Below are 20,611 nucleotides of genomic sequence, written 5' to 3'. Positions count from 1 at the left end.
TGCAATGGAATGCACTGAGGAGTGTGAACAGTGGAGGGACGTGGCCTGGGTGTATAAAGGTCACTCTGGATGCTGCATGTGAAGCAGGTTGAAAGGACGAGATGGGCATTTCTGAAGGTACTCAGGAGAGAGGTCATGTTGACAATGGGGGAACAGAGGTAGACAAATATAAAATGGATTTGGAGATAGAATATACAAATTAGTGATGAATTCAAGAGTGAAAACGAGGGAGATATCAAGAAGAACTCGAGGCTCTGAGTTGAGCCAATGGAGGTAGGGGAACTGAGATGTATAGGTGGGAAGGATGAGGCATGTGCCAAGGAAGTAGAAAATGTTTGCAGAAGGAAAATCAGAAAGGAAATCAGTGCAAATGACCTTATTATCGTGTAAGGGACTGACATTGTTAAGGGGAAGTTTACATTTCAAGATTGTCTCTGAGTTTCTGGATAACTTTAGTTTCTGACCACTTCTTCCCTCTGCCACCCCCTCAAGCTACTTCCTGCATGTACAGGCCCATTTGTTCCACCACAAGTTCTTTCTTTTAGGAGATGTTGCCAGTGTGATCTGTACATCATAATTGTTCAGGGAGCATCAAAGTGAACTGTTTAATCAGCAAGTCGATGAGTTCATATCTTGATATTTCTCTGTACATAAAGACCTAATGAATCACTTGTTGTTCCTCCCTCCCCAATAACACTGGTGCTATTCCACTAGATATTAAGTATTCCAGCTTATTTAATAGACGGCTAAATTTGCCTATAAAAACCAAACGCAGTACAGTGAGAAATGAAGCATTTACCTATGCGATTTAAGTCCAGAACACTTGTAGTCTGAAATAATCAGATTTCCCTACAAAACTGGGACTGATCTGAATAATATATTCCTTGGTACTTTACCTCAACATGGGCACTCCTGGAAAAGCTTGCTCCCTCCTTGGCAATTTGTGGATGCTGTGCTAATTGTCTTGTGTACACTGGAGGACACTCCTCCCAGTAGTCTTTCTCTTTCCTACCCTGTTAATGAGGGTAAGATACAGCCTTTATTTTCCAGAACCATTCTTACATCTGACCACGCCCCTCCACCAAACCCAACCACCCTCCTCCTCTGGGGCCAGGAGTCTGGGATTATATTTGAGTCTCCAAGGTCTAGAGCAACTAGGACCCCATCAGGAATGGTGTGCAGCTTCTCAGTTTGTTCCTTCTTCAAGCATGGCTCTTCTCTTCAGGTTCCCTAAAAAAATCAGTCAATTAAACCTCATGGCTTTGATCCCCAATAATTTAGAAATATCATATGGTCATTTGGGCACATGCAAAGAATAATTTTCCAATTCACAAAACCTCCAGAGAAATTTCAGGGAGAAATGGCAATGCACAAAATCCCAGGGGAAAATTTAACCAAGTCATAAAATTAGTATTGAAATGGCATTGGAGCTCAGTGGGGAGACTTACAGATTTTCAGAAACATATTCATTAAACATGTGCGCTTTATTGTCCAAGGCATTGGAAACACAACAGAGAATAAGAAAATGTCCCTATCTGTAAGGAGTTCAGCCTAGTGAAAGGACACAAACCAGTTCAGGTGCTACTATAGGAGTATAAAGGTGGTTTGGGTGGGGTGGGCGGTGGTGACCGATTCTATCAGGTTGTTAAGAGACACTTTATATATGAAATGCTGCCATGAACTGTTTTGAAGCTGATACGACTGCAATGATCATCTGTAACTTCTGATTTCAAGTTTCATTTTGGTCATAAAATCCTTATTGCTCTCATTCATGAAGCTTTCACTAATAGCTATTACACATCGGAACTCATCTATAATGCATTAATAAATGATACTGGTATCTTTTGTATATAATGGAATTCTACAGAAGTTTACTTTCGTGGAGAAGGGGTCCCACTGCTCTGAGTATGTCACCACTGCTCTAGGTAACAGGGAGCTAAGTAAAGACTTTAAAAAGATGCCTCAGCCTGCGTGATGGCTCATGCCTATGATCATAACGCTTTGGGAGGCTGAGGCAGGCAGATTGCCTGACCAGCCTGGGCAATACGGTGAAACCCTGTCTCTAATCAAAAATACAAAAAATTAGTCAGGCGTGGTGGCATGCACCTGTAATCCCAGCTATTCAGGAGGCTAAGACAGGAGAATGGCTTGACCCCAGGAGGTGGAAGTTGCAGTGACCTGAGATCATGCCATTGCATTCCTGCCTAGGCAACAGAGCAAGACTCCGTTTCCAAAAACAAAAAACAAAAAAGATGTCTCACCGCTAAATTTGCATTTCAGAAAATTTACTGGGCCAAATTCCTAATGGGTGAAGATTAACATGAAATGACGGCAAGAGAGAGACTATGTCTCTTCCTGTAGTCTGGACCATCTCCTAATTCCAGGACAGTCCTGTTGAACCTTTTCCAGGACTTCTGAGACAGGTATGGGAAGAGGTTGCTGGTGGGAGAGAAGGGAAAGAAGACCACCAGGAGATCGCCAGAGAAGTAGAAAACACTTTGATTTTCATCTCCTGAAATAATTCCAGACGCCAGGAAAAACGCCCCTCATTTCCATTATATTTCCTGGTTGACTGCTTTATTGACTAAATTTTAATTAGGATTTAAAACATTTCCCAAAGTAGTCTAAGTGTAAGGAAATAAAAAAGCTGTGAGAGGTCCAGGAAGTTACACACTGCCAGTCAGATTTAGTTTTTCAATTTTTATTAGGTACTTATTGTGAATCAGACACCATTATAGGGTCTAGAGACATACGATAAGTAAGATCAAGTAGCAGTCATCAAGGAATATACAAGAAGAAAAACCAAGTCAAAAAACAAAAATGATAATAATAAACAATGTGATAAGCATGGTGACCTATACTTTGATGGTTTACTCTGGGAGCAGCATGGAGAGACACTTGGCCCTGAGTCCAAACCTGTGATTAAGTCACCATTGAGTAACACTATAGAGATTGTCCCCAGCTTACTATGGTTCAACTTAGGATTTTTTTTCAACTTTATAGTGGTGTGAAAGCAATAAGCATTTAGTAGAACATTAATAAATTACATAAGATATTCAACACTTTATTATAAAATAGGCTTTGTGTGAGATGACTTTGCCCAGCTGTAGTTGCCCAACTAAAGTAAGTGTTCTGAGCACATTTAAGGTAGATTAGGCTAAGCTATGATGATTAGTAGGTTAGGCGTATTAAATGCATTTTCAATTTATGATATTTTCAACTTAAATTGAGTTTATGGGGACATAACCCCATGGTAAGTCAAGGAGAATCTATAAGTAGGTTCTGTGGAGGATACAAGAAAGCAAGAGGCATAATCGAGTTATGAAAATAAGATATTTACACATGAGCATATCTATTAAAATCAAACAGGCTCTCCAGAGACACAGAACCAGTAAGATAGAGAGGTAGATATCTCAAGAGCTGTATTTCAAGGAATTGGCTCACATGATTACAGGAACTGGCAAGTTCAAAATCCATAGGCAGATCAGCAAGCTGGGAATTCTTGGGCAGGAGTTTATGCTGCCATCTTGAGGCACAATTTCATCTTTTTCAAGGAAACCTTAGTTTTGCTCTTAAGGCATTCTAACTGATTGGATAAGGCCAACCCCAATAATCAAGAATAACCTTTTTAACTTAAAATCAACTGATTGATCTGGAGAAGACACCAAAGATGTGGCTGGGCAACTTTTGCCAAAGACACGTGGATGCAATCTGTCATCTCAGCAGAAACAGGAATAGAGATGTAGGTATCCAGTAAAGATGTGTGGCGGCCCCTCTTGTTGATGGCTTGAACTCCCATGAATTTCACCGGAGACTGAAAATGTTTTGAGAATTTTATACTGCCAGTAATATTGCCAGCCTGGACTGAGGGGGACAGAGAAGGGAAGAAATGAAGGAAGCATGACTCTGAGGGCAGAGCCATGGATGTAAAAGGGGACTCTTGGGCTAAGACGGCAGGGCAGCCACCCCAGCAGGTCCAGAGGACAATGAGTTTGCTCCTGCCCTGAACAGTCCCAGTTCCTTCTGATCTGGACTTGGATGGCAAATGCTGAAACAGAAAAGTGTCATCCAGGATTTCGGGAGGAGGTCTGGATAAAATTGACCCTGATTTGGATTTAGATTTTACTTGTAGTGACTGCAAGATCTTTTTTCCAGAGTGTTTGAACTATTATGCAACTAAATACAGTATATTGTCCTTAAAAATAATTAAAGATTATATATAAAATATAGATCATTTATATTACACAGAGAGAAAATATGAATTAAATATTGAAATGTTAACAGTTATCAGACTTTAATTTTTCTGTTTTCTTAATTTCATTTTCTAGAATAAACTTTTTACTTTATAATGAGAAAAATTGTTTTTTATTCATAAGGCAAATATATTAATCAGTTTTTTTTTCTTTTTTTGTCGTTTGACTTTTTGTTTTGTTTTGTTTGTTTTTGGTGTTGAGTCCATTAGAGTATTACTATAGAAAGCACAATGGCCTCATACAAAAACCGGATTCCTAAATTTATTGCTACCTCTCAATACTTGGACCTTGGACAAGCCACTTAACCTCTCTAAGGCTATTTCCTGCCCTACATACCTCACAAAGTACGTGTAAGAATCAAATGAAGTTATTTGTAAAGGCTCTGTAATTCTCATTAGAAATGTCAGGAATGATTACTACAAAAATACTTTTAACACAATTATCAGTTTCAAATGCACAAGTAATAGACCTTTATATTTTTAGTAGATAAATATTTTATAGTTTGTAAACTGTCACTGAACTTAAAAAACATATTTATATTGGATCATAATGAAGTAGAATATTTACATAGGATCTTGTAAAAAATCTCCAATACACTGTGAGTATTTACATTTAAGTGAAATACTGTACTATGTATCTAAGACAGTTGGAAAATTTATTTTAAATTAACAAATGTCATGCTTGGTGAAAGAATGTAACCAATAAATAAATGCTAATGTCCTGAATAAACACAACAACAACAAAAAGTGGACTGATTGTAGATACAAATCATATGTACAAAATCCCTTCATGGTAACACCTAGATTAGTGTTTGGTTAACTGAATACTATAGCCTAGCCAAGTGGACGCATAAAATGCACCATCACAGTGAGTAAGTATGTGCTAATTGCCAAATTAATGGTACCTGAAGACTGAAATATGAAATGGATTTGATAGTAAAATACAAAGCATACACAAAGTCATTTTTCCAAACCTACACCCGCCTGTGTCTTCTTCCTCCCCTGTATATGTCTCCTCATCCCTCACTGAAACTCTGCCTAAACTGGCATGGAAATAGAATAATCTGGCATTACTACTCCTCATTTGACTGTTCTTCCCTCCATTGCAACTTCCCTTTTTAAATGCCAACTTTTAGCAGTCAAGACACAGATTCATGATATCTCTCCCAGGCCATTCTATTTCAGAAGTATTTATGTGTTCCCATCACGTGAAGCTCATGTCTCTCATTGAAAACTTGAATGACGAATGTGGACAGTGCCACTTGCCATGCTGAGTCACTTACTCCTTAGCAACAAAAGGAATGTTTCAATCTACTACATTATCAAAATCTAGTTTGACTTTGCAAAACTTGTATTGAGACTGTGATCTGACCCTTTTCAACTCAGGACACACGGCCGTATCATATTTAGCAGCCCCTTCCAACAAAGCATCTTTAAAATTTGTTTCCAGCCCATTCATAATTTGTTAAAGAGCTCTTTTAATTCAGCTTTCTAATACAAAATAAAACCTAAGTTTTCTTTGACACTATCCTCCTAAATGTTTACAGAGAACTATGGTATGTGCATGCACACATGATATTTCTGTGTGTCTAGTGTGTGTATGCACGTGTGCGTGTGTGTGTGTGTATACTGATTTTTTTTGCAGAGGCTTGTGTCACTGATTTTTCAGATTACTGTCATCAAGATAAAATAAGAATTGCCATATTTAACCTTAGCAATAAAACTACTGCCAAGCATTGCAATCTAGTTTTTTTGGCTCTTACTGCTAAGATTTCTGTCTTCACATTTATGTTTCCTGTTAGTTCCTGTATCAATTTAGAAAAATGTAAAGGGTAGCTATTAAAAGATATCTGGAAGGTAAAATGAATTTGCCACTCTCAGCAAAAAGGATGTCCAGTGTTTAGCTTTCTTCTCCTAAGCAATCATTTGTTTTTCAACTTACAAAATGAATTTTGGAACAATGCCACATTATGCCACAAAATATTAATAGGTACAATTAGTACATTGATATATGTTTGATTCTATCATTTTTCATTCCTTTTTTTGTCATTCTTCTTTTAATCTACTGTGACAGTTCTGTAATAGAGCACCAGAAATATGACTCTAGGGCAAGCCATACTACTAATCATCAATATAGCATTGTATGCTGTCCAGCAGATGCATGTTCCTGTTTTGTCAGCAGGGATGACATTCTGCAAAATTTCTACCCAGAGAAATGCTTTCCAAGATTTGCTTACAAGCAATAAATTCAATGGTATGCTTAATTTGATCATTAATTATATATTTTCTTTGTTATATTCAAATGGGATGCCCATGAAATTGATCATGCAGGGTTTTGGGTTTTTTTCTGTTGTTGTTCTTTTTTCTGTTGAGCAGCTTGTCATTTTAGTTTAGCTGCAGGATATAGAACAGTACTGTCAAAGCAATCTAACTATATAAGCTATATGTAAGCAACCCAAATGAGGCTTTGAACCACCTTTTATTATTCATTCTATAATTCTTCAACTGTAAAGGGATCTGTAAGCCACCTCTAGATTGTATAACAGTGGTCACTTTGGGGTTCTTGGCTTAAACTAGTAACCCCAGTGAAATCATTAATGACCACCAATATAGATCCCATCGTTAACAACACCATGAACAAATCCATTCAGAAAACCACTTATTCTTCCAAACTTGCACTTAGCAATGGTCATCATTCTGAAACAACAATAATAAATACTTACAGGGTATCCAAGACCGATAAACCAGCTGCCCTTAAAAAATATTTGTACAGATCTGTATGAAATTTTCTCTAGTAGCATATGCCAGTCCTATTATCAAGGAGAAGCCAACTCTCTCTCCCAGCTTGTTGCAAATCCACACATTTGGAGTATTCAGCTCATTCAACTTAGTTCTGGAAAGTCAAAATTTTCTTCTTTTATAAGTAGAGGACTACATATTTTTGGTGCACTATAAGATAGTTACAACATTCCTTCTTAGTGGTAGGAGATCTATGCAATCTATGCATTGTGTATTACATATGTTATAGCAAGTGCTTAATATTATATATGTTATAGCAAGTAAAGATATAAATATTTTATATTGAGTAAAAACACAGAAATCTGAAACCAATCTCTTAAAGTATGGATGCCTCTTCAATTTTATGATTATGGGGGGAAATTAGGTTGTTTTGCTTTGCCTTTCATTTAGAGCAATCAGTTATCCCTGTGAAAACCATGGATGTTACCTACATTTATTGTCTGTTAGCATATTTTTAACACACCTATAAAAATAAAGACAACTCTGTATTGTTTCAGAGTATTCTTTTTAATCCAGAGCATAGTTACCTAATTATCAAGTAACATTAATATATATTATATTGATTATATAAAAGAGGGTTATAGCATAATCATGACAAAGGGCTGACTGTCCCAGAACCCAAGACCGCACCTTATGCGTTTTCAAAAGATCTTTGAAGGTCAAAGGGTGAAAGGCCAGGCCTCCTGAGGTCATCACTTCCAAGCACTGCAGCTGGTAGCTGCAAGTCAGGAATTCAGCATAGACTGAACATCGGAGCCTGTTTATGCTCATGAAAATAGTCACCAAGTTAACCTTTCACTAGGAAAAATTATAAGTATTGTCTTACAATGTTATCACACTCTCATTAGTAATTATGAACAAATCAATACACAATTCGGAACCAGAGATAAAGGCGTATAAATTCCAAGATCGATTGGTTTTCTTGTCACAAATTCATTCTTTATCAACTATCAACCAGTAAGTCCTGGATTTCATTTCACTCATCCAAATAAAGATATTAATTGCTTAATTCTGTTCACTCCCTGCCCTGTTGCTTACCCTGTTCCCTTAATTAGGATTAGCATTTCCACCTTCTGATATACTGAGATGTATATATATAGAGAGAGAGAACAAGAGATGGGACCTTATGAGAACTATGACTAGGTGAATTACTTCACCCCCTTGCTGTCTGCAAATTGTCTGAAGACAGGACCTATGTCTGTCCTGCTCAGTAGTGTACTCTCAGTGCCTACACCACAATGTGGGCTCCTGAAATATGTTTGAAAAGTGTGTGTCAAATAAGTGTTTAAAAAAATGAACGCATGCGTTTGTGAACCTGGTCAAGGGTCTCCTCACTTCTCTGTGGTGCAGTATTCACCTCCTTACATGTATTCCTGCCTGTAGACCAGCCTCACTCTAATTCACTTTCCACTTTGCAGCCTCCTTCATCTCTTTGAAGTGCAACCCTGTCTTGTGCTTTTCACCATTTTACTACTAAGAAAACCAAGCTCAGAGAGGAAATGTGGCTTGCACAGCGTGCTGGGATGATTAAGTTACAGCACCCATTATCCATTTTTATGCTCCTGACCCCAAGTCCTTCTAATAAATCAAAGCACTACTGTTCCTGTCTCTTGCTCTTCCCTGCTTGTCCTGATTGACTTCATTGCCCCTCCTTTTCTCATTCATTTCTTTGCTCTTGGGGCAATATTTCTGATTGGGTAAATTCAGCCACTGGGGGGCGCAGTGATAGATTTTTTTCTGCAATGCACTGATTCGATCGGGACACTCCACTTTTTCCTCTCAGTCCAGTGACTTGCCAGTACAATGGTAGAATACAATAGCATTCCTGTGATTGCAGGCATAGGCAAATTCAGTGAAGCAATAAACTTAATCCTGCAAAAATAAAATAGCATTTTTGTGAAAATATTTCTAAACTGATCGATGCTTTCCATTTTCTTGAATAGGTTGTGTTAACGTCAACCTAGTCTCTTCTTGCTGAGTCAGAAAGGGCATATATTCAGGCCTCTGCCCAGCACGGTGGCTCACGCCTATAATCCCAGCACTTTGGGAAGCCAAGGCGGGTGGATCAGGCCTGAGGTTGGGAGTTCAAGGCCAGCCTGAACAACATGGAGAAACCTCATCTCTAGTAAAAATACAAAATTAGCCAGGCGTGGTGGCAAATGTCTGTAATCCCAGCTACTCGGGAGGCTGAGACAGGAGAATCGCTTGAACCCAGGAGGCAGAGGTTGCGGTTAGCCGAGATTGCACCACTGCACTCCAGCTTGGGCGACAGAGCAAAACTCCGTCTCAAAAATAAAAATAAAATAAAAAATTCAGGCCTCTCCTACTGCCCCAGTGCCACGTAAGTGAAGAGTCAATATGTGCTAATAGACGTGTCGTTTAGACTTGTTAAACACTGGCCTAGGACAGCAAAGGTGGTGGCAATATCTCTTCCCTTGGTGTCTCTGTAAGTAATAAAAGTACCACCTATTTGGACTGTTCTAATAAAAGCATGATTTATATTAAATGAAATTTGAACCCCAGAAGCTCAAAGTTTTAAATGCTTTTTGTTTAGTTTTCATTATTCACTGAGTGTAGAGAAATCTTTTCCCCTTGCGGTTCAGGATTCAGCCCAACATATAGCTCCAGAGAAGAAGCAGAGCTATCATGATGATGAACCTGTAGGAGAGGGTTATCCTACAAACGTGGAAAATATCTGACTGTCATAAAACCCAGAGGAAACCAAGTAGTGTTTGTGTCCCTGCACCACCCAGAGCACTAAATATAGAATCATCCTTAGTGATGGTTTCTTTCGTTAGCTCCCTTCCCTTTGGTAAACAAGTTGACCTACAAAGAAAGCCACACCTAAAGATTGATCCTTTCTCACTGAATGTGTAGAATAAAGTAAAATGGGCAGGTTCCTAAACTGAGAAGGGATATTTGATTCTAATCTAGTCAGCAAGTAATTCTAATTCTACATAAGATATTCATAGAATAAGTTCTTTTTTATAGAGCTATCAATTATCAAAGCAATTTTTAAGGCATTAATATTAAATAAAAATAAAATAGTGATATGAATAATAGTGATGACAGACACATTAATAGCATGTAAAATTACTAGAATAATTTAGAAATAGTCTGTAAATTCCTAAACAACTCTGAGGTTATTTTAGATAATTCAGTGATACTGTCCATCCTGGCTAACATGGTGAAACCCCGTCTCTACTAAAAAATACAAAAAAAAACTAGCCGGGCGAGGCGGCGGGCGCCTGTAGTCCCAGCTACTCGGGAGGCTGAGGCAGGAGAATGGCGTAAACCCGGGGGGCGGAGCTTGCAGTGAGCTGAGATCCGGCCACTGCACTCCAGCCCGGGCGACAGAGCCAGACTCCGTCTCAAAAAAAAAAAAAAAGAGTTCTAAATTGACATATTGTAGCTTCTGACTTTAAAAAAAAAAAAAATCCTAAACCAAGTGCCACTGAATTAAAGGTAATTTCAACTAAAGTTATGATAACAACAATCTGCAACACTTATGAGAATTCTGAAAGCAAAACCTTAAAAAAATACATTGCTCTACCTCAGCCAGATCAAGATCAACATTACAGTGACATGTCACAGTGATAAGTTGCTTAGCATGTACCCTTGAGAGGGAGTGATGAAAGCGGCACCTTACCTCTGTGTGTTTCCTCCTCAAAACCCCTATCCCTAGTGTAATCATGAGAAAAATATAGAATAAAGTCAAACTGAAGGCTATTCTACAAAATATCTGCCAAGTACTTCAGAAAACATTTAAGTTCATCCAAAACAAGGAAAGTCTGAGAAACTTGTAACCAAGACAAGTTGAGAATCTTTGTAACCTAAGAATTGGTGATGACCAAATTTAATGTGGGATCCTGCACAGGATGCTGGAGCAAATAAAAGACATTAAAGAAAAGCTAAGGAGACCCAATTAAAGTATGAACTTTAGTTAGTGTCAATATTGGTTTAATAGCTGTGGCAAATATACTCTAGTATTAGATGCTAACGGTAGGGGATACTGAGTGCAGTATCTGGGTGTAGGGTCTATGGGAACTGTTTGTATTATGCAGCTTTTCTGTAAACTAAAATTATTCCAAAATAAAAATGTTTATTACAAAATACATAGTGAATACAGTTTAAAAAGTCTCTTCTGATATAATGTTTGCAGAGGAAGATGCTTTTTAGTTTATAAATTATTTCCATAATTTGTGACAGTTCTCACATCTGCTACTATAAATTCATTGCAGCTTCTCTGCCTCTTGGGGAAAAAATGCATTTAATTATCAGTAAAATTCAACTTTAGCTTGTTATGATGAATGATTTGAACCTGTCAGCTTTTCCCCCCTAAAAACAAAAGAACCAAAATGAAATACAGTCTTATTCCTCTACTCCCTTCCTTCCACCTGCTTCATTTAATTGATGAAGGCTTGTGCATGTATTAATCTTTTTGAGCTCTTCTGTAAGATGCAGAAAAAGCTAATATGATATCATTGTATCTAGCTAATGTGTGTGCTTTGTGAAATTGATACACCCTGCCAAGACATAAATTACTTAAGCTTTGATAAATGTGTTGAAATCAAGGAATGTTCAAACAGATAAAGCATAGTAATTTTTCTTTCTTCCCCTTTTTAAAACTCAGTTTTATGCTTGAGGTTAAATGTTTTTGCATTATTATTATAATATGATGGGGGGAAAGACAGCAGGGATACTGAAATTAGCAGGAAGAGCCCCAGCAAATACAAAAGTAACCAGGAATATACAGCTATCTGTTTTGTAGATAACATTTAACAATCTTGCCTTGGACAAAGTGGATTACCAACAGATTGAGACTCCCAGCATGTTGTATCACAGAAATTGTCTGTTCATGAACGAGGACACCTGCCAGACACTTTATATTCTCAGCTCCCTTTGCTGACTCATATAGTAGATTGGAATCAAAGATCTACAAACACATTTTGTTGGCAAAGAGCACTCACCTGGGATTTGGATGTGACTCAGATGCCAGTAAGACTAGAAACAAGGAAACATTCGATTGATGTTCTGGGGTTGAGAGGGTGGATTTCTACTTGGTCATTAATTTATCACATGGCACTGAACAAGTTGCTCAATTAACCATTAATCAGTTTCCCTGGAGGCTTGAGAATTCATAGAAACCTTTGGAGACTCTTCTTGAGTAAGAGGCACGAGATTATCCATTGGACCATGGAAGAGCCATCAGTCATTGAATGCCTTTTGCCAAGGAATAGGCCCAGTAATTTCCATCCATTCTTTTAGTCCCTACAACCAGCAAAGGAGATATAGGTGAGAAAACTGAGGTTCAAATCATACACTTGAGCAAGGGGTGATGATGCCATTAGGCAATAAATCCTATGCTCTTTTCCATCATATCAGGTTGCTTCCCCATTGGGAATATATGGGTAAGCAGTGGGGAGGTGGGCAGGGTTGTGGCTCATCAGCCTCCAATCTTCTGATTAGGTCTTCATGTTGAGCATGTGGACTGGGGACTTAGGTCATATAATCATCTAGGTAGACCTGGTGTAGAAAAGTGTGCCTGAGCTCTCAGCAGTGATGTTATAAAGTGGTGATTTATAACAAGAGGAAGGCTGAACAAGTTACACCAAGGCTGAAAGTTGGGCGGGGAGATAAAATTGTCAGCTTTTAAATGACATAGAGAAATATACTTGCCCTTTAAATTATATTCTTCTACCGGTAAATCACTGTCAGATAACTTTTTGAGATTTGGGTTTAGATTTGGAAGTCTGCACTTGTGAGAACTGTCCGTGCATTTTAAAGTAATAAGCAGAAGAGGTTGTACACAGTTTTTCCAACTTGGCTAATGTTGTTGTCAAAACAAGCTAGAAATATGATGCTCTAAGGAAAGCCAAATTTAAAAAAAAAATAAGGGCTTTATATAGATTTATATATATATATATATATATATTATATATATATGTACTTTTAATCTAAGGCACTGCCAGTGCATGCTGTCACTGGAAGAGAGAAACATTACATATCTTTGCCATTAGCTGATTTTTATTATTTTTTATTGTATAGACTAATCTTAAAATCAAGGGCTCCTTGAGCAGGTTTGGACCTGAACAGTAGTGTGTTAGAATGAATTTTTTTTAGAAATCTAATTTCATTTCAAATTCTCATATAGAGAACCTTTTCCAAAGAATAAAACAACTTTTGTAAAAGCAAATAATGACACTCAATTTATCTGTTTGATAAGCTTAGAATGTTTTCTACTTTCATTTTTTTTTAAGAGAGTCACATATATTTGGGTCAAGTCCTCTTACAACATAAACTGCTACCAGAAAAGTGTTCAGATCTTTGAAAATGTCTCAGTAATGGCCAATTGTTATTATTTTTACTATTATTATTACTATTACTATTATTATTATTATTATTGAGTAATCTCAGAACCATCACGATGGAAGTCCTAGAGATAAGAGAAGGATCTCTTAAGGTATCGGTGCCTGTCATATATTTGAAAGTGCACCAAGATCAGCTAAGACTACATGATTGCAAACCTTACTGGTTGTTGAATGATGGGCTCAATTCTTATTGGTTTTTCAGTAATGGGAAAGTGAGGAGAAAATTAGGCATAGCACTAAAACAAGAAAAATGAACCAGGCAGAAAAAAAGTTTAGGGAAACACGTAACATAAAACAAACACTTCAAAGAAAAAGAGGGCACATTGCTATTGATAAAGGAGTATTTTTATACTTCTGGTTGAAAAAAAATTTTTTTGAATGAAAAATGTATTTTAGTTCTGCTGATAAAGTATCATGGTATTTGTAATAAAGTAATTGATATTATGATACATAAAGGTAAGAATCAAGACGTATTTTTAAAAGCAAGCTTAAAGGGGAAAATGTCAGAAGGGCTCTCTCCCATGAAATAGAAGAAGGAAGGTGAGAGTAAGGGAAGAAGCTCAGAAGCTGTACCAAATCAAGGAGTAGAGATTGGGAACTAAGGAGCACTTCTTGTAAGCCAGATGTTCCGCAAATGGTAGATGTGTCTGTAAGCATTTACCAAGCATGGTGAATCTCATGAAATACTGGAAACAGGTGAAAAATAGGTAGTAGACTATGGGCAGCAAGAATCACAATCACAGAAGAGAAATTGGACCTTGATCAGCAAGAGCTTCTTATCTGCCTATGCATCCTTGGCCCTCTTTCTGGAGAGATGCTGAGACAGGTCACTTGGACCAGGCTGTCTCCATTCTCAGGAAACTCAAGTCGGAAGCAGAGTCTGGGTGTTGAGCTCCATGGACTATTACCAAATGATTGGAATGAAGTTTGTGCACATCATGAGTAAGAGTGTTCAAGGGACTGGATGTGATGGTTCACTCCTGTAATCCCAACACTTTGAGAGGCCAAGGTAGGAGGATCACTTGAGGCTGGAATTCAAGACCAGCCTGGGCAACATAGCAAGACCTCATCTGTATAAAAATAAAAAATTAAGCCGAGCAGTGGTTCACGCCTGTAATCCTGACACTTTGGGAGGCCGAGGCAGGCAGATCATTTGAGGCCAGGAGTTTGAGACCAGCCTGGCCAACGTGGTGAGACCCTGTCTCCACTAAAAACACAAAAACTAGTCAGGCATGTTGGTGCATGCCTGTTATCCCAGCTACTCGGGAGGCTGATGTGCAAGAATTTCTTAAACCCGGGAGGTGGGGATTGTAATAAGCTGAGATTGCACCCCTCCACCCCAGCCTGGGTGATAGAGCGAGACTGTCTAAAATACATATATATATGTGTGTGTGTGTGTGTGTGTGTGTGTATGTGTGTGCCAGGGATGGTGGTGTGCACCTGTATTCCTAGCTATTCTGGAGGCTGAGGAGGGAGAATCATTTGAGCTCAGGAGTTTGAGGTTGCAGTGAGCTATGATTATGCCTCCAGCCTGGGTGACAAAGTGATATCCTGTCTCTAAAAATAAATAAATAAATAGTATTCAAGGAACTGGAAGTCATTATGTTAAGTGAAATGAGACAAACACATATTCTCACCCATCTGTAAGAGCTAAAAACTTGATCTCATAGAAATAGAGGATTTTGATAGTACCAGAGGTTGGGAAGCATTTGAGGGTGGGGTGGGTGAAATGAAGAGAGATTGATGGATGAGTACAAACATAGTTAGATAGAAGAAATAAGTTCTAGTCCAGGCACAGTGGCTCATACCTGTAATCCCAACATTTAGGAAGGACGAGGCAGGAGGATCTCTTGAGGCCAGCAGCTTGAGACCACCTGGGCATCAAACTGAGACCCCATCTCTACCAAAAAAAAAATTAATCCCATTTTTTAAAATAAAATAAAACAAGTTCTCATGTTCAACAGCAGTGTAGGGTGACTATACTATAGTTAACAACAACATGTTGTATATTTTAAAGTAGCTTGAAGGACTTGAAATGTTCCCAATACATACTAGTGATACTTGAGATGATGTATACCCTAAATACTCTAACTTAATCATTACACATTTTATGCATGTATCAAATACTCACATGTACCCCCATAAATATGTAAAATATTGTATACCAATAAAAGAGAAAAAAGTGTGCAAAATCAGAAAACTGTAGTTACAGTATCAGAAATACTTTCAGCCAGAAATCCAGAGTAATGATCCCTCTTTCCCTGGGGAATCTGACAGCCTTCCAACACCAGGAGAGAGAAAGGAGTATCAATTCAGGGTGTATAAGCCCCTAAGAAGAGGCCATATGGATTTAGGTTCTCAAAATGTAAGAATATGCATCATACCAACTTGTTCTGAATTTTTTTAAACTCCAGAAATGAGGAAGAAAAGCTTCCAGGAAATTAACCAAAGGGAGAAGTATATGTTGTAGCACCCTCCCATCCTTACCAAAGTAAAAAATAATTTTCAAGAAACCTAGCTATACCTTTTGAGTCCTTGGATTCCTAAAGTGATTTGGGGACTAGACATAGGTGAAAATACTTTTCACAAAGCCCTGTTAGGATTTAAGCTTCTAAACTTTTATGAACATGCAATAGATAACCTTATGTTATCAAACTATGCCATCTAGTCAAATGCTGTATTTATAATCAGGCTGTGTCTTTCATTAATTTTCAAAATTGGACTGAAAGCAATAATTTTGGGAATAATCTGAAACCATTTTTACCAAGTGCTTTGCCAAGTTTGAAAGGGCTAGAGAAAGGACATAAACACAGCCTCATTTCTTTCCTCACCCATTTCATCATGCTGACAGTTTTCCGGAGAATCATTACAAGAGTAGTTTGTGCCGTTAGAGATAAGAGGCTGTGTTTCCACTAGAAACCTCTATTTTCCAGACTTTTTATAAATCACCCATAAATATTCACTCCATGCAACAGCATCATATATAATGATTCTGTCCCTTAAAATCCGTATCTACTTAACTAAATTATTTTTAGTAAACATGGGGACTCTTGTACTATAAAAAGAAGAAAAAGAAAAATCAAATGCAAATAAAGTCTTATGTTTCAGTGGCTATTATTTGAACCAAAATACTGAGAAACCCATAAACCACATGCACATGACATTTTCTTAGCAATTATTTTAGGATATAATTCAGTTGTAATAAAATTTATTAAATCCTATACAACCTATTAATTCAAAATATACCTCTCTACATTACTTTCTGTTTCTATAAAGGCAACTAAATTTTTACTTATATTTTTTCAACTTAAAATTTTGTAGAACTTTCTAATCCTCATCACATGCCTTTTTTTGTTACAGAGTTTGAGACGAAATTATATAAAGAGCTATGAAATTACATGTTATAAGCCTTTGAACATAATAATCACCTTAATATTTCCAAATATACTTAAAAGACTTATCAATATCATTGAAAGTTTTTAGCTCCTTGGTAGATACCTTCAGCATTCTATTTTTGTCTTCTACCTGAAAGAAAAGAGTTGACAATTTAATGATTATATCAAACGAGAAGTCAAAATATACTCTTCCCCCAAACTGGAAAATTAGCATTGTGAAGATCAGGAAACAGAGACTAAAACCACATCAACCCATTAAAATGAAACACTTTGTTCTTAACATCACCTTTTTTAATTTTCATATTCACGGTTTTCCATTGCTTGAATTAAATGCTCATCTTGTTACACTGTTGAGCCCGGCTGTGTGTGTGTGAAATGCTGTCGAATAAGAATCTAAATAATATTGAAAGAATTTCCCTTGCGGTTTGATTTCAGTTTGAGTGCGCAGTCACGGTATTAACCTAAAGTTTATTTCTCTTTCTTCTTTTCGAACAGCTATTTTGTGACAGTAAGGAAGTGGTACATGCCACGGAGGGGCTGGATTGGGAAGACAAAGATGCTCCAGGGACCTTGGTCGGCAACGTGGTGCACTCAAGGATCATCAGTCCCCTGCGCCTGTTTGTTAAACAGTCTCCGGTGCCCAAGCCCGGCCCCATGGCGTATGCAGACAGCATGGAAAACTTTTGGGATTGGCTGGCCAACATCACGGAGGTTCAGGAGCCATTGGCAAGAACTAAACGGAGGCCAATAGTGAAAACAGGAAAATTTAAGAAAATGTTTGGATGGGGTGACTTTCATTCCAACATTAAAACTGTCAAACTCAATCTCCTCATCACAGGGAAAATTGTTGACCATGGAAATGGAACCTTCAGTGTGTATTTCCGACATAATTCAACAGGCCTGGGCAATGTTTCAGTGAGCTTGGTACCACCCTCCAAGGTGGTGGAATTTGAAGTTTCCCCCCAGTCTACCTTGGAGACCAAGGAATCTAAATCTTTCAATTGTCGCATTGAGTATGAAAAAACAGATCGGGCGAAAAAGACCGCCCTGTGCAACTTTGACCCATCCAAGATCTGCTACCAGGAGCAGACTCAGAGCCATGTGTCTTGGTTGTGCTCCAAGCCCTTCAAGGTCATTTGCATTTACATTGCCTTTTACAGTGTTGATTATAAACTCGTGCAAAAGGTGTGCCCTGACTACAATTACCATAGTGAGACCCCATACTTATCTTCCGGCTGACCTTCCTGTTGTGGTAGAAATGAGGGATATGTGTGTGTATATATATATATTTGATTAGAATGACCAAGAAACAAGCCCAGCTCTTTATGGTAAAGGATCCCTTTTGTTTATGGCGGTGAACAAATAGTTCCCTATCAGGTTTTCAAATTTAAAAAAAGAAAAAGAGACATCTTTAAATGTGAGATTTGTTTGTTTCTATCATAGTTACCTTTATCTAAAAAGTTAAATTGTTTATGAAACCATCACTTTCATGCAAGATGACTAAGTTCTAGAAATCTTATTGTTTCTCTGAAAGAAACATCAATGATAGCAATATGTGACAAGAAGGAAGAAAATTATGCATGTGATAAACATTGCTCTTGAAATGAGCCTGCCTTTGAAATATGTTTTGGAAGGTTACCGCAGAAATAGCAGATGCAGTAAAGGAAAAGATTGTATTTGATAAATGAATTGTGTTTTTGACATTGGAACTTTTTTTTATATTTCTATCTTTTCCCCATCCATCTGTGCTGTTATTGATATGAGAGAAAAAAGGGTAAAATTTGTTTCAAAACTCGTGTGTGAAGTTACAGTGCCACAGTGGAACCAAGTTCCTTATCATCTGAGCTAGAGTTGCGTGGAATGTGATTTAAGCACATAGCCCTGTGTTGGTCACCATTCTTATGATTCCCTTCTGAGTTTGAATACTGATGTAATGGGAAAGCAAATCTGAGAATAAGTTTGTTCAACAACAACAAAATTCATGATGCTTTTAGACTCTTCTGATAAATTCAAATGCTGTGGGATTAATCAAAAAATGACAAAATGTGTATGCATCCTATAGCTTAGAGCTTTATTCAATTCATTCGGTAGTGTGATTCTTTACACATGTGTAGAACAACTCTGAAGTTGAGAGTAAGTGCTTGTTTCCTAGACTAGAATAGAAAACAAAAGTGGGAAGTGGAGGGAGGAAATTTCAGGATTATGGATTCATTATTTCTAGCCTCCCAGATTAAGTTCTCCTTGCATTTAGTTAATATTTGAATAAAAGATCAAACTCTATGTGAAAATAGAGAGTTATATTTAAACATTTCTAATTATTAAGTACTGACAAGCAAGATACATGGCTTACCAGACTTTTGAAATGACTTCCAAATTAATGTCACTTCATAGTCAGTGCCCTTCTCATCTTCCCTGTGGGGGTGAATAGCAATGCTACATGGTAGAACTGGATGATTATTAAATTATAACAGAAAGAGGTGTCTAGTTGATCAGGAAAAAGGCTTCTAGAACTCAGGATACTCATGGAATTGTCAGTCATTTTACAATAGATGTTAACTTCTTTCTCCCTTCTTATTGTAAAATATTAATTAAAGTAAAACATTAAATTGAGGACTAAAGGAAGATAAGTCCTAAACAACAAGAAGTAGTCTTACCACACTGTTCAAAAAACCAAGAGCTCTGTTCTCTATTTTGTATCTTCATTTCTTTCCTTTTACTGGTAATATCTGCAGTGTTCAATTTTTGTCTTTTGTAAAAATTGTACTAGGCTTAGTGTGTGGTAATGCAGGCTTGAAGTTCTTGCTCTGAGTTCACCACGTGTTTTTGTAATTTTGTGGTTGGTGAGTAATATTTTGAGACATCTTTTTATTTTCACCTAGAAACAAGAGTAAGATATTATTTATTGTAAAATATGTGGGAATCATATATGTATATATATACTTAGAATTTTCTGTGTATAGAGAAAGTATGCGTACACATTTCTATGTAAATAAAAAGAATTTGCTAGATCTGTCACATGAATCCTGGGTGGTTTTTTTTAAAGACTCTGTTCTCCTTGTTTCTTTTCCTCACAAGGGCTTATTCTCTCTCTCTCTCTCTCTCTCTCTCTCTCTCTCTCTCTCTGTGTGTGTGTGTGTGTGTGTGTGTGTTACCAATCGAACATGAAGGTTTCCCTTAGATACATATTAAATAGGCAGCTTGGCTGTGGAGATTTTAAAGCAGGGCGAAAGGATAACTTACATAAAACATTTTGTACATAGCATGGCATCTAGTAAGAAAGAACTCTCTACTTGTGAGCTGCCATTATGATTATTATTGTTTTAACATGAAATAACGAGGTTTAAAACTATTGGATGTTCAAAAGTTGAGAGATGTGAACATTATTTCTATGCTAGAAAAAAAAAACCCTATAAATCGATTTATACAGTTCTTAGATGTTAGCAAGGTTTGTAGAATTTTTTTAAAGTTTCCCATAAGCTTGTTTTTAAATTGGAGTAGAATATATGCCACATATATTTCTAAGTCAAAATTTCATTGCAAAGCATACCTAATTGTCAATAATGGTACTTGGCACAATATAAATCAGAGCCCACTTAAGCATGCAAATACACACATTTCTACAAAACCGTTTTGTGCCTTTTAGTACTGCTATTGAGGAAAAGGACATTCATGGAAGCTAATTTTGCCCTCGGTCACAAACTGTTTAAAAATTAAAGTGACAGAACTTTTAAATGTATAGACATATTAACATATAGAAGAGTAATATTTCAAAGACAGTGCCACCTACACTACCT

General features: G+C 37.3%; 1 protein-coding gene across 1 annotated transcript in view; it reads left to right on the top strand.

Annotated features, from left to right (window-relative positions):
- Nucleotides 1-19,832, top strand: part of NXPH2 (neurexophilin 2) — a 112,845-nt gene extending 93,013 nt beyond the window's left edge. The window contains exon 2 of the mRNA XM_025405114.1: nucleotides 17,313-19,832. Coding sequence (XP_025260899.1) covers nucleotides 17,313-18,056 — 744 coding nt within the window. The 3' untranslated portion in view covers nucleotides 18,057-19,832. The remainder of the gene's footprint in view (nucleotides 1-17,312) is intronic.
- The last annotated feature ends 779 nt before the right edge of the window (nucleotides 19,833-20,611 follow it).

The sequence above is a fragment of the Theropithecus gelada genome, chromosome 12 (genome assembly GCF_003255815.1).
Source record: "Theropithecus gelada isolate Dixy chromosome 12, Tgel_1.0, whole genome shotgun sequence".
NCBI lineage: Eukaryota > Metazoa > Chordata > Mammalia > Primates > Cercopithecidae > Theropithecus > Theropithecus gelada.
Note: the sequence above shows the minus strand (reverse complement) of the source record. Positions and strands in the feature narration are given on the sequence as shown.